A 15,559-nucleotide genomic window follows, 5' to 3' on the forward strand; every position below is an offset into this window, starting at 1 on the left:
CGGCGCACAAAAACCATAAATGAGATATTTTGGCGCGAAGTCCTGCTCTACCATTCACACAACGGCTGAGATCTCGATCCGATGGTTTGAATGAACTCATCCATTGGTATTGATCCATGAATTTTTTGACAACTACATATATTATACTTTGGATTTAATCTTTTGGGTGAAATCTATCGAATTAACACACACACTTGACTAGCAATTGTTGAATGTAGTATTAATGTACATTTAGTAAGACACACGAGTTTTGTGCCCCTTTCAAGATGAATGAAATCGCCCAATTGATCGAAAATCGGGTCACACCCCACTTCGGCGATTTAGTTCATCCAGGAAACATTCAGGCTATATGAATATATATCTGTTTTAATCCAAACTGATGATTCTTTGGTAATGATGACAATCCAACACCAATTATTACTTACATTGTACCGTAATAGACAATATGTAACAACTTGTTGCGATGACACCCCACCCCCCTTAGCCACCGTTCAAATATGGCTAATCTACTTTTAAATCTGGATTACACAAGTGCATGGTGAACAGCCCTTTTACTTGAAAACTCTTGCTCACTGATGTTATTACATCCCATAAACATTCTTCTCAATTGTTAATGTAAATGCTGACACATTTAACGTGCATCGGTTAATCTTTTTTGTGAAAAATCTATATTGCTTGCTCCCATTGTCTGCGCTGTTTCGGAGAAGGCAGCTTTTAAACCTTAGATATGCCTGACGTCATGCAATAAAAGGCAATAAAAGGTCATACTCGCTATACAAGGTTTTATTTCCAAGCATCTATACATCAAAAAATTTACTACAAACGTCTCTGAACTCACCTTAACAAAGGTAAGCCTATGGAAACGTATCACATTTGTATCCGTGCGATGACACATGCCACTGAATGTTTGACTTGGAATCCACTTTGATGACAGGGCATTTTTTGTTTTATAGGTCCAAATTCGAAGAATATTTCCCTCCGTGTTATGATATTTGACAAAAATAAGCAAGATACCATTTCTACTACACAATATTTAAGAAAGAAAACCGAGTGTCTGCTTGCTTGTAAGACGCCATTTTGTCTCCAACCTGAGGCGGATCAAAGACAAATCTACACGCACCTGCGGTGTAAATCAGAGGCGTTGCTATTAACTTTTACACACATTATTTCTTTTACTGGACACACTAAAACTTATTTTTAAAAGTTTTTTAATAAACAAACAATGCATTTATTTAATTTTTAATAATTTGTCCCGAGACATGTGAAGCACATGTTCCGTTTGTGTGCATGTGGTTGCAGGGGCATCAAAAAGAATATTGCTTAAAATTTGATTGAATTGCGTTTATGATATAAATTTTTTTATTATATTCTTACATTTTATCTTATATTGTTAGGTTCTTTTATAATTTTGACCTTTTTACAGATTAATTACTGGAAAATAAAGAAAAGATATGAGCGACAATAATGGGTACTCGAACTTCCTGTAAATCGAAGGTCATGGACAGGGTTTAATTTTAGCCAGAAGTCGATATTCATGAGAATAAAATAAAAATTATTCTTCAAATTAAATAAATGAACAGTGCGGTGATTTGCCTAGAAATTTTTACATGACAGCTTACATGAAGAGAGTAATAGAGAAAACTTGTGTATTTATCGGCAATAATGGGTACTCGCACGTTATCACTCCTCAGTAATGATGGCCTCTATTAACTCCAAACTCTATGCAGTGATATTGTATCTTACAATCATATGGACGATCCCAGTCGTGCTTCAGGTGTTCCGAATGACCGAATTTCACTGTTTTGTGAATATACCTTAATTAACCAAACTTGCAGGAAATGCATATAACGCTATGATTACCATGTTTTGGATGTTGTTTGTGATTAGTTTTGGCCCAATCAAATCCTACATAACTATTGGCTGTTAACTTAACTATTCCAATAAATGTGAATAATGCATATGGGAGGGTGCGCCTTGTTTGAGCTACGCGTTCATATATTTATTTTCTAGACATATAAATACAAAAACTTTAAGTATAGTTAAATTCTTAAGTCACGAATTATAATTTCAGATTAAATTCATTAAATAGATTTCCCTACATTCCGCCCATTTTAATGCACGTACTGTATGACAAAATGTAGCTAAAAGTGAATCGTTGGATATTTTTCTAAACGACTAACTTGATGTTCGTCAACCCTCAACCTCAAAATATTTTCTCATCATAAAAATGTTATTCGTCCTTTAGACTTTATGAATGAAATAAATTATTAAAAAACTTATTGATTGTATCCATGTTTATTACAAAGTCATTGAAAATTTGCCGACATTAAATATAATGGAATAAATATACATCCTAAGATCACATTATTAAAAACGTTGTAACGGTACATCGTTGGCTCGAACCCCTTCACCTAAATATATAGTCACTATAGATCTCCATTAGGCCACCAAACCAAGCGTTTTGTTGAATCGCTTGTCGTAATATAAACATTAAATGGTATACAAATAAATAAAATCCGAATAATTTAAAGTTATCGGACACATCGAAGTTATACACATTCAAATCTCAATTGATTCGTGTCGATTATTCCTGCAAACTTACAATATTGTGCACCCACTTTCTTTTGTGATAAACTTACATGTACGACCATTTGCTTTAAGACCTCATGGTATTATTTATTTTTTCTTAATAATTGCAGCTACTAAGCAGGACCCGGATAAATCAGAAAACTGAGAATCACCAGCACGCAGTATTCATCAACGAGATTAATTATCATTTATTATAAAAAAATACGCCGGCGTGAAACGAAAGAATTCGACTTAAATGTGTGCAATCAAATTCTGGGGGAAAATGACACGCCATTACAAAATTAGTGAAATTAACCATGGTCAATGTCAATGTGTGCACATTGGAAGTCTCATTGTTAATAGACTAGTGCTAAGCTATGGAGTGAAATATCTATAAACTAATTCTACAATTTGTTTATGATAGGCACAGACGTATGCATATCTTATGCCTATGCCTATTGTTTTAATGTTAATAAAATTCTGGTTTTGTTGTTTATTTATTTCAAGAAAGAGAGAAAGGAGAAAAGGGAGATCTTCACATTAACGCTCCCAGCCTTCTCAACCACTCGACTTCCTTCTCTAACATGTGTTTTTTTTTCCCGACTCACACTCTCCTTTTTTTTTCCAATCACACTCCCTTCTCACTCCCCCACTATAATACCTCCTCTCTCTCTCCAACTTACATTCTCCCCTTCTCTCTCTCTCTCCAACGCCTTCCTCCTTCTTTCTCTTCCCACTCGAATTCTACGCCTCTCTCTCCCACACACTTTCCCCTTCTCACACTGTCTCACTCACATTCTCCCACCTCTCCCCTCCAGTTGAGGTGGAGAAGAGTGTGAGTGGAGAGAGAGAAAGAGAGAGAGAGAGAGAGAAAGAGAGGATAGTGTGAGTGGATAGAGAGAGAGAAGGGGGAATGTGGAGAGGGAGGGGAGTGTGTGAATGGAGGGAGAGAGTGTGAGTGAAGAGACAGAGGGGAGAGTGAGTGGAGAGACAGAGTGTGTAAAAGGGAGAGAAAAGGAGTGTGAATAGACAGATAAAAGGGAAGAAGTGTTTGAGGAAAGTAAGAAATTAGTGTGGAGATAGAAAGAAAGAAGAGTGAAAGGGAGGAGAGAGAGTGCAAAGTGTGAGTGGAGGGAGAGATAGTGGGGAGATAAAGAAGGGAGAGTGAATGGGATGATTATGAAGAGAGAGAGAAAGAAAGGGAAAGTGTACGTGGAAAATGAGGGGAGAATATGTGTAGGGAGAGTCTGAGAGGGAAAACAAAGGATGTGTAAGTTGGAACAGAGTGTGATAGGGGAGAGAGAGATAAGAGGGAATAGTGTAAAGGGGAGAAAGAGAAGGGGAGTGTAAATAGAGAGAAAAGGAAAGTAAGAAGGAGGACAGTATCTGGGAATGAGAAAAGGATGGAGAAAGAGAGCGAGGGTGGGAAGTGAGTTTGGAGAAAAAGAGAAGGGAATACTTTGAGTCGGGGGGGGGGGGGGGGGAGGAGAGCGTGTGAGTGGAGATAAAGAAGGGAAAGTGTGAGTAGGAAATAAAGAAAAACTATGAATGTGAAAGGGGAATGGATAGAACGAGAGGAAATGTGAGCTGGGAGGAGGTATGTTTTAAAGAGAGAGTGTGAGTTACAGAGGATGGAGTATGAGTGGGGAGAGAGAGAGAGAGAGAGAGAGAGAGAGAGAGAGAGAGAGAGAGAGTGTGTGTGTGTGTCTGTGTGGGTGTGTGTGTGTGTGTGTGTGTCTTGTATAATCCAAGATCGAACTTTCTGCTACTAAATGAACGGGAGTCAACATTAGCAAATTTTCTATTGTTCAGAATCAAACATAATTGCTTGATAACCCTTAAATCATTAAAACAATCCAAAAAGTGTGAAGTTAAAAAAATTGTTTATAGATTATTACGATGGTCAGGAAAACTGTGATGCATTGTTTTTTCCTAACTCACGACCGCAAAATCTGTCAAAAATAATAAAGCAGCCACAAGAAAACATGTAAGCATCCGGTGTTTATATTAAAGCTAAACAAAAATAGTTGCCAAATAAAAGAATAACCAACAGCGATCTGATGCACCATTTTGACTAAGATTAAGTGTGCGAAAACCAGCCGAGAGTAGCATCTTTTGATAAAGGGTTTTTATTTTTTTTCTCCTTTGATAATCTAGGTCCTAATCTAAGAGAATATCATAATAACATTACTTTACTTGGAAAGACTAATTCAAGAATAAAAAGTTGCGATAGCAATAATGACCAATTTTTATAATTTTTTTAAAAACAGATCTTTTATGCATTGCAATTGTAGGTTAAGATTTGTTAAAACGAAAACCCCATGACAGTTATGTGTTTTTTAAGGTCCGTAATGGGGGGGGGGGGGGGAGAGTTATTTATGATAAAAATAAATTGAAGAAAAGATTTTATCTCTTATAAGAAATAAAACAGTTTTAAGACAGTCATAACATTGTATACTTATGCTATAAGTTTAAGAGTAAATATATTAAACAAAATTGTTATAAAACATCAATTATCGTATATGATAGTTTTAAATGTATGATTAACAGAAAAATCTATAGCTAGCCACATTAAAAAAAAAAGGTCTTGCATGAAACATAATTATATAAGTATTCTATCGGTAAATTATGCTGACCTTTCGGTTTAGCTCTATACATTAACCAAAGCTAGATACATGTACGTTCAAGAATAAGAAGAAATGTGTCCATCAACCTCCTGTCATTTTAATTTATTTTCAAATCTTGCATCCCGTTCTTGTACTGATGCATCAGTTCCTACCCCAAAACCAAAGGATAGAACTGTGCAGTTCCCTTCAGTCAACTGAATTGTGACTAAAAGGTAACTAATAGCATACCCTTGCCACTCGGTCAAATGAAATGTGACAACGGAATGGTAACTGAAAAGTAACTTAATGACAAGTTATTCAGTCACCTTTTCAAACCTTTTAGTCGGCATTAAGTTAACTGAATGGCAAAAAATTCATTTTGTGCTCACGAACTTTATTTTCACTCAACTTCCATCACGGGTATTTCAATCTTAATGCTATTCAGCTTCGTCCAGAGACAAATTTAACCGTTCTTTATTCGTATCTGACTTATTAAGTTGAGCACTGCTTTGAACAAATGACCTTAATGTTTAACATTTAGTAATTGAATTATAACTTCCGAAACCAAGCTAATACTTTTTATGGCTAATCATTTGTTTAATTGTCTATTGGTTGTAACTAGATTTTTAAAATAGACACTATTTCGTATATTATATATAGTGAATGCTGAATTGCAGCGTAAAATGATTTCTATCTCAAAATTGTACAAGTAAGCAGAAAAATTACTTGTGGTTGTTGAGTAAGAATTTTCATGAGACTTCCTGCTTTCAAGGTCGCTATCATTTAATTATGTACATGTATATGTTGTTGTGGTAGTTCAGTTATGTAAGATTGTGCATCATTCTTCCCCAGTACCTAACCGATATCTACGTGTTGCTGAATCTTGATTTACATACATAGACAATCATCTGGAAAATAATGGGCTCAAAAAAGCACTACAAAAGTTTTGCAATAAACTTATGCAATGGATGAATAACAAATAGCAGCATCAATTATTGCTTTGAAGAAATATTTATTTTTTAATCTTTTTAAAATATGATCAAAATTTGAGTAACAATGCATTTTTACGGGGGATGTGACTCAACATGATAGCCGGTTTTAGCCGGCGTCCTTGAAGGAGATGATATAAAGCAGAAATTGCAGTTATATAAGGAGACGAAATCGCGCAGTTTGTGTAAACTGTTTGACACGATCGAAGAGTGAAGAGTAAAAGTTACAATCTACACGAATCAGGTAATCTCTCTCTATCTTTCTCTCTCTCTTTATTTGTCTGCTTTTGTATGTCTGTCCGTCTATCTGTATTTGTCGGTTTCTCTGCCAGTTTGCCTGTATTACTACCTGATTGACCATCTACATGTCGGATTGTCTGTCTATCTATTTCTCCGTGTCTTGTCTCTTCAAACTATGCAGAAAAGAATTGTTTTTATTTTAATACGTAGTGGGTTATATAACAAAATAGGTTTCTTAAAGCAGTGTTTTTAAAAGAAAGATAATGATTGTTCCGTCAAATTGTATAGTAGCACAGCTTTGTTTTTCAAAATATTGCATTAATGTAAGATGAGTCAATTTAGGCATTATTGATAATGGTTTTATTTGAAGGTTCGTATAAAATCCTTTAAACTTCTCTCAAACCACGAGATGAAGGGGCTTTTATAGAATATCAATATGTTTCCTTGAAGAATATTTGTTGATATTTGGTAAATACATACTTAGTGTAGGTTTCATTCTCAACACTAGGTAAAATAAATGTTTGCTATGGTTTTATACATGCATGGTCGACTTTCAAAACCTGATCCAAATATAACGCCTTTGAAGTGTTATGAAATGTTGTCATCTTACTTTTAGCCCGGATAAGTTGAAAGCTCAGGTAAGCTTTTCTAATCACCTTTTGCCTGACTTTCGTCTGTTGCTCTGTTTGTCCGTTCCCTTTAACACACAATACAAATGTAACTTTTCTTGCAAGAACCACAATGCCTGTTTTGACCAAACTCAACACATATTATCCTACCTCATTGGAATTTAATTTTGTTAAAATGAAGGGCCATGCTCTCTCATAAGACGTGTTAATTAGCAATTAATAACATGTTTTTGACCTTTTAGAAAATTTAAAAACCATTCGGGTTTTTTTCTGATTTGATTGAAAGCGTCCTTTAAATAATTGTAGTGTTAAGTTTGTTTATTAGGTGATGAAAAAATGTAAGCTTAACCTTTAAATAGGAATACATACAATTTTTATAAAAAGTATTTCTCTAAATTTAAAATTCACGTGGCCAGAAAAGCTGATTTTTTTTTCAGAAGCATCCTCAAAGAGTGTAGACAAATCATGATCTCCATGGTTAAGGTTACAAAGGAGTTTACAAGAAAATAAAATTTTGTAGAAGCGTTCTTTTTAAACGTGTGTTGAACCATTTTTAGGTAGTGTTAATTCAAATACAAATGTTTAAATAAAGATTTTGGGGAGGAGTGGGGTTTTTTTGCATGCACAATATTAATTGTGAATAAATAAGGGGAGAGTTATTTTATTATCTTCTAATAAATTGAGACAATATAATTGGCTCGATATCAAAAATATACTGAGAAAATGTGTTACTCATTTATCCTGGTATTTTAATTTTAATACCACTGTAACAACGTACTTTTAAAAATTACGCAATTTGATGTTTTTTTTAAATTGCGTTGAATTTTAGACCAGTTAAATGCACTTAAACTTTTTTTTTAAGTTGAATAATATGGTCCATATCAACGTATTTTGAAGAAAAAAAAATTGTACAGGGTCCGATTGATGAAACACTAAACATATATCCCATGAACTTTTAAAATATTCTGGATAGCAATATTGCAATGTAAAATCTTTTCAAAAAGATCATTTGGATTTGAGAGAAAAAGAGTAAATGTACAATATTTTATCGATATTTTAGTCAATATTTATCCTTTAACTTTTAATTATTTACCCTTTTTAGAGAGAAAAGAGGAGATGATTATTTTCATGGAAAACAATGAGTTGAACTATACATGTATTTACAATAGCATTTATAACATAATCAAATATTTATTTTTAGTTTAAGTGGACTTTAGTATTAAACAGTATATAAATACATTTTTACATACATTACTTTAGAAGTGATGGCCTGCGTCAAACGTACATACATACCAGAAAATGGTCACCAATTGGAAGAGAGTATCCAAAAATGCAAAGAAGAAGGACTCATGCCTATTTTGCAAGCTGGAGTTCAAGTAAAAGGAAGAAGTTTATTAGATGCAAAAGAGTTAAAAGGAAAAGAAGTGGCTTTCATAAACGTTGAAAAACTTGAGGTAATAAGGTGAAGGGAAGATTGGGGGAGGGGGGTGAATGGTAAGAATTCTAGAAAAGCATTAGAGTCATATATAAATGATCAACGATGTTTCACTAAACGCGTCCTATTCTCTCAATTTCATTTTTTAAACTCCCCTCAGCGTTTAACGTTTAGGTACAATTATAAGTAAATGTATACTTTGATATACTAGATTTTCTACTTATGTTATAAGCATATAGTCAATGTTGTTTTTGTTTTAAAGAAATACATTTGGTTTCTAGAAAAAGAAATTAGATGAAAAGGTCAAAACGTGTATCAAGCAAGACAAGAAAGTGAGTAAACTTTTAACTTTTTTTCATACGCCCTACTGTCGATTTGCTATAATTTACTTTTTCATATTTTGGTGGGAATATTCTTCAACAAGAATAAGTCGATGTTTAATCTGGTGCATTTTTCAACAGGAGTTCGAACGCCAAACAGCGTTACTTGAACGCCTTCGGGCTCGAGTTGGACGCACGGTCGGATTTGAAATAGAGGATTTTGAAAATTGGGCAGGAAATCAAACGAGCACTGTTTTATCCTGTTACCCACAAACAAAAGAAGAGATGTCAATTATCATCAAATTTGCCGCAGAAGAAAATATGGGAATCCGGTGTGCTGGATCCCGACATAGCTGGGCGCCTGTGTTTGCTGATTCGTTTCAAATTTGTGTCAATACAGAGAATATGAAGAGTGACTACACCAGCCGAACAAACATCAGGATAGCAGACGTAAGTATATATTATAGTAAAATTCGTTTAATGACAATTTTCTTGGATTTCGTTGTTGATTTGATCAGCAATTAGACGTTTAAAAACTGCAATATCCAACACATTATTGTATCGATAAAATGATTGGCCACGATTCAACGTAGTATACTTGTTACTGTCTTTATCACGAGATCCTCGAAAATTACTGTCCACAAATATTGATAAAACCATAGCATAGTTTTCGATGAATATTTTGGAGAAACAGCCATGTTTGAAAGCTCAATGAAAGTATCGATTGTGAAATAGCTTTGCATTATTATGAACTACGTTATCAAGTAATTTTTGATATATTTTTTTGAAAAAAAAAATAGTTTTTATCTTCCCCTGTCTGTAATACAAGTGTGTATTATACCTGAACGATTATTTGATTATTTTCCATTTTATATCCTTCAATCACGTACGATAACAAATCTACACCATTAAAGTTTTGTGCAATTCAAAAAAAAATTCTTTGCTGATTTCAGTTGCACAGGGGAACAGTGGATGTAATGACCGGTGTAACTACTGGTGATCTCAAAGCTTTTCAACTTCAAGCAAAGCTTAACCTCAACACAAACGTCATTTTGGATCTGGTCCAAATGGTCAGCGTTGCCCAGACTGGCTGTCATGTAAGTATTTGTTGATGAACCCTTTGGGAGTACATATTCAAAATCACAGTCTTTAATTAAAATTTTGGTTTTGTGTATACCTAAAATACATATGTAGAATAATAACCAACTAAATGTCATGAATAAAAGTACCTGACAAAATAAAAGTAATAGCAAATTATGACATATTCCATTCAAAATTTGTTGTTTGTGTGGTTTTTTTTGTTTGTTGTTTTTTTTTCCTTTCTACACTTCAAAGACATCGTATAATATTTTTTGATTAATCAAATAAATTCAAAATTTGTTGTTTGTGTGGTTTTTTTTGTTTGTTGTTTTTTTTTCCTTTCTACACTTCAAAGACATCGTATAATATTTTTTGATTAATCAAATAAATTCAAAATTTGTTGTTTGTGTGGTTTTTTTTGTTTGTTGTTTTTTTTCCTTACTACACTTCAAAGACATCGTATAATATTTTTTGATTAATCAAATAAATTCGAGAAATTTTATTGATGGATAGCGAAATAAAGTACTATGTTTGAACTATGGACTTAATAATCCACCGCTACTTGCATATTTAGACGATATATCTACGGGCCGTATTGTATGATGACACTGATCGACCAAAACGGGAACACACCTGCTCAACTATTGTTTTTCGCATTATTTGTAGCTTTATTTTAAATATTGTGGATTCTGGTCATTTAGGGCGTTGGCATAGATACACGCTGCTTGAGTGACTACTTGGTAAAGATGAGGGTTTTTGACTCAAATGGCGAACTCCGAACCTATAGTTCTGATGGAATAGACGGAGACATTGATCTATTTAGAGCAGTTGCTGCTGGATTCGGCTGTTTTGGAATAGTTTACGACATGACGATTAAAGTAAACTCATTTATCATATACATGTATATCAAAACATCAATTTTAATTTGAAAGGTTTTCCCACTTACACTAAAACAAATATGTTAGGGTGTGTACTTTAAACATCTATTGTGTCACTGTTCAAAAAATCTTAATTTAAGGCCATTTAAGTCATTTAAGGCCATATTGAACTCCTTTAAATGAAGAATTATGTATAAAAAGATAAAGGGAAATGTTTAGGTTTTAAAGCTGAAATGTTTGCAAAATGTCTTTACTAAATGATAATTTATGATCAAAATATCATATTTAAAAGTAAAAGGCAGATCTGATTGGTAATTTGTTGACCACGTAGCCTCCTTTGATTATGATATATATTTGTATTTTGCAATTCAGATGGATCATGAAGTAATCGTAGAAACGCGCAACTTCTATCCTAGCATGGCCAGTGTATTTTACTCAGAAGAGAAACTGCGAGAAATCATACACAACAACTGGGCCGTTGAAATCTTCTGGTTTCCATTTAGCTCTCTTCCATTTGATCTCTCAAACGATGAAATCTGGGTAAGAACATTCAACAAGATTTGTCCGGAGGCCATCGAAAAAGTCGAAGATGTGAAGTTTTATGAGACCCAGGACGTGTACGACTACATAACACAGGAAGCACTGAGAATTGTCAGTCCATTCATCACGGCCAATGAACCAATTGTCCCTCTTATGCAGTGGCTCTCCTTCTTGACCCTAAAAAATGTAATATATCCAGACAGAGTGGAACCGTTATATCAAGAAATCCCAAATGCCGTCCATTTTAGGTGATTTTACTTAAACTAATCAGGCATGTATCATAAAAATAAATGCAAACATAACATTTTTAGATAGTACCTTAACTTGCCAAAAACATGTATTGCAACCCCTCTCTTTATAATAATTTATGATGATTTAATAAAGAACAGAAGGGTATTTTATATGAGCTCCCCCTGAAAATGCACAAAGCTATGTAAATTCCATTGATCACCTTTTTAATTAAGTCGGTTTTAGGTAGTAATTTTTTTGTTTTGATCTATCTTTTTTCCGCAGAAAATATTTGGAAAAAGCGAAGGTTTATGATTTGGAGTTTGTGTTCGACTACAGAGCTGACTATGCCAGATTAATAGATATCATTAACGTCGTCATAGAGAATGTGAAAATATTTAAGGAAAAGAACCAGTATCCTTTAAATCTTTCATTAGAAATGCGATTCATGACATACAGGTACCTTTCTACATTTTTGATGAAATTAATTATAAAAATTACACAACACAGTAAACGTGGATATGATTTGTAATCGGTTTACTAGCATTTTGCATTTGTTAATAAACATTTGTAAAATAAGCACTTCATTAATTGGCTTTTTCTTCATTTTGTAATCCTTTGTAGTGATGCTTATCTTGGAACTGGAAGTATTGCCAACCCCAAATATGGAGGATCTGGACATGTTGTTTGTATTGAGGTATTGTGTTTGAAAGGAACTGAGAGCTGGAAAGATTTTAGCGAAGCCGTCGGGCAAAAATGGAGCGACTTGGGAGGTGTTCCACATTTGGCCAAACAATATGACCAACTTGAAGGCATATTTGAAAGCATCAGATCAGTAAGTCTAAAAAAAAGTGTATGGATAATTTCTACAAAACACAGAGTTTAGTAGATATTTTTAATGTTTTTTAAAAGTGTTTAATAAGAAAATTTACGCTGTTCTCCGATTGACCTGAAACAGATGAATCAAAAAATTGATGTCTACTAGGAAAACATATCGAATGATTTATTGTACGATATAATAATTCAATTATAAAAATGCAATTTTTATTCTGTTAGAAATATATTCATCTACATGTATTGGCATGAAATATACCGCTTATTTACCAAGGCCAACAAGAATTACTTCAGTTTATTAATCACATATTGAATTAAATTTTTATATCAAAGATGTAAAGCTGCCGACACTAATAGTCTTAAGCTTATATTTGGAAGAAAATTTAAAATGTAAAAATAGAGTATTGGTTTTGGTTTACACCGCTTGAATAAAAAAATTGGACGATTATTATTTTTTTTGTTTGATTGTTTGCTTGTTAGTTTGTTTGTTGTTGTTATTTTTTGTCTTTATGAATTATACAACAATAAATAATAGAAATTTGGATAAAGATCACATGAATGATGTATAAAGATATAAATCAAATACGTTTTTTTTAAAATTCTTATCTCTAAGACCATCTAAGTGCGAGTAAAATATCACCAAGCTTGACTTTAATGGAACTTTACTTTTGCTTTTGTTTTCTTTCAGAAAATGGCCATGCAAATTGAAGCATTTAATTGTCAACTGACAAATTCAGGAGCAGACCCATCAGGCATGTTTCTAAACTTGGGGATGCGAAAACTTCTTGGAAAAAAGCAACCTAGATGAACACATCAAAAGATGAAGACATTAAAAGATATGAACTGACTATTGCAAGTCATTATTTAAGCATATAATCTAGCTTTTTAATGTCAACATATATATTTTTATCGTCTCGTATCATGATAATTACATGCATTTACGAATTATGCATACATTTGAAAATTAGAAGCGGGTGTTTTCTAATCAACACAGTTTATTCAGTTGACTCATAAGATTTTTATCAACAAAAGTTTGGACTTTCTAGGAGGTCGATTTACTGGAAGTAAAAAATGCATGACGTCAAACTCAATTGTACAGTGGTAATAACGTTATTGTTGACAGGCCAATAGTGCTCAATCGTGTACCGTGCGTGATTTTTCGTGTATCCGTTGTATTTGAGCTTGCAAGATAAATATTGCTTTGCGCTTTTACAGTCCATATCCGTGTAGAGTTGTACGTTTTTTTCTTATTGTTTTTCTTTTTTCGCGGAAAGCCCTGTTTATTTAAGGAATAAGGAATTATTCTTTGAGTAATTGTGGATGGGGTGTGATCGAACCAATAAAACCCGAAGAGCTTCATGATAGATTTGATCACGGCCTGACCATAATTATCACCTCATAATATTTAAACAACGATTTGTTATAACTTATGTTTGTATAATTGTTAACAGTTATAAGACTAAATATTAATTATTGACACTTGCGTCCAATAATACCGCATTTGCTGCTTTAGTGAAATTATTGGACTACATATCATATACAAAATTCAAGGTATAATCTCAAACAGAGACGCTAGAAAATGTAAATATTGGTATTAATTCTTTTAAAAATAAAATTGATTAAAAAGAAGGTTTAAAAAATTATCAGCATGCATTTATTATTTATTACAGGGAAAAATGTATATATTGCTTGCTTCCTCTAAGTTTTACGGTTTAAAATAGTAATTCTTCTTTTATTTCTAAATTTAAACATAAATTTGGTACTGAATATTTTTTTGTGGAGAACAGAAAATAACAAATGACAGGAACACATATAAATGAATTTCAAAATGCCGTTCATGGCGAATTTGAAGTGTTATCAGCCCTACATTTTGTATTTAAATAGAAAAAAAAAAAGTCGAACAGCTGATTCAGGAATAGTAAATGGAGATTATTTTTGTAATTAGTTTATTTCTAGCGACAATCGTATAAAATCTCATTATTATTGTCTTGCTATAGTATTTTAAAATAAAATCAACAACATATTTGAGGTTTGTTTTCTTTTTCTTTCTTTTTTAATCATACATAAGTTGTATCTACAGTCAAAAAAAACCCTTAAACATGAATTTTAACAGGTAATACAGTGAAAATTCTATTTATTGACTAGTCCTTTGTGTAATTTGATTTCTGAACATTTTTGTCGCAGACAGATGAACTCAAAGTGTTCATAAAAACTGCAAATTGTGTCCAATCATTGAAGTAATATGTTTTCGTGGTGATGAATAATGCTTTGATAATCAGACGAATAATGCTTTGATAATGAAATATTAACTGTGTATGCTCTGTCGACTGGGAATAAAAAAAAGTACAACGTGTTGGTTTCTCGGTGAAAAAAAAATTAACTGTTGGATATAATTTTTTTCCAATACATTATTGTTAGAAAAAAATAAGGCAGATTGCCATAAGACAGTAAAGATATTTTTAATCAATGGTTAAAAAATAGAAATATAACTTCCATGAATTCAAAATTTCTGCAAGTGTCAACGTTGCATTTTTAAAGTTTCGTATGTATCCATTTTTTTTTCTCAAAGGGATAGACCAATGCATTAAATATATAATACCACTTTTTAAATTAATGTGTTTTACCTCAGAGGTGATATTTATACCTTGGAATTTGAATATTTCATGTTGAAATAATAATTTCCATGCAAGATGTGTATTTTCTACAGGATATGTCGAAAATGACTTCTGTTTTTTAAGAAATTTCCACAGAAATAATATTTCTAAAAAGAGAAAATTTACTTGATGAGTTTTATTCAGGCAAGTAGTTTTCCAACAATAAAAAAAATTTCCTATTGGAATTTGAAATCTTCTGGAGTTTTGTTAAAATACTATCGGAATTCATAATTCTAAAGGAAGTTATCTTATTCACCTTACAAATGAGATTCATAAATAAAAAAAATTATCGATAATTTTTTTTAAAGCAAATGTCTATCATATATAACATGTTTGATATGTTCGAAACATGCACATTAGACGGAATCAAAAATGACACCTTTATCCGGTATTCACAATTAAACCAAAAATATATTTATAGTAACAACGTAAAAGAAAATTTTAGTGCTAAATCCGTGCAAATACAATATAATTTGAAATATTGATTCTCTCTCTCTCTCTCTCTCTCTCTCTCTCTCTCTCTCTCTCTCTCACACACACACACACACACACACACAC

At 32.7% G+C, this 15,559-nt stretch overlaps 1 protein-coding gene across 3 annotated transcripts; it reads left to right on the forward strand.

Moving 5' to 3' along the window:
- The first annotated feature begins 5,915 nt into the window (after positions 1–5,915).
- LOC128161736 (uncharacterized) lies at positions 5,916–14,188 on the forward strand. 3 transcript variants are annotated; one of them, XM_052825116.1, is made up of 10 exons: positions 5,916–6,407; positions 8,296–8,486; positions 8,749–8,799; positions 8,929–9,237; positions 9,741–9,884; positions 10,569–10,745; positions 11,118–11,533; positions 11,799–11,972; positions 12,138–12,348; positions 13,036–14,188. In XM_052825116.1, exons 2-10 carry the CDS (start codon positions 8,298–8,300, stop codon positions 13,153–13,155), a joined length of 1,791 nt encoding a protein of 596 aa, XP_052681076.1. In that variant the 5' UTR covers positions 5,916–6,407; positions 8,296–8,297; the 3' UTR covers positions 13,156–14,188. The 3 variants fall into 3 exon arrangements, with proteins under 3 accessions (XP_052681076.1, XP_052681074.1, XP_052681075.1); XM_052825114.1 differs by having other exon boundaries at positions 5,919–6,407; positions 8,293–8,486; positions 13,036–14,186; XM_052825115.1 differs by lacking the exon at positions 5,916–6,407 and adding an exon at positions 6,436–7,041 and having other exon boundaries at positions 8,293–8,486.
- The last annotated feature ends 1,371 nt before the right edge of the window (positions 14,189–15,559 follow it).

This window comes from Crassostrea angulata, chromosome 8 (assembly GCF_025612915.1).
Source record: "Crassostrea angulata isolate pt1a10 chromosome 8, ASM2561291v2, whole genome shotgun sequence".
NCBI lineage: Eukaryota > Metazoa > Mollusca > Bivalvia > Ostreida > Ostreidae > Magallana > Magallana angulata.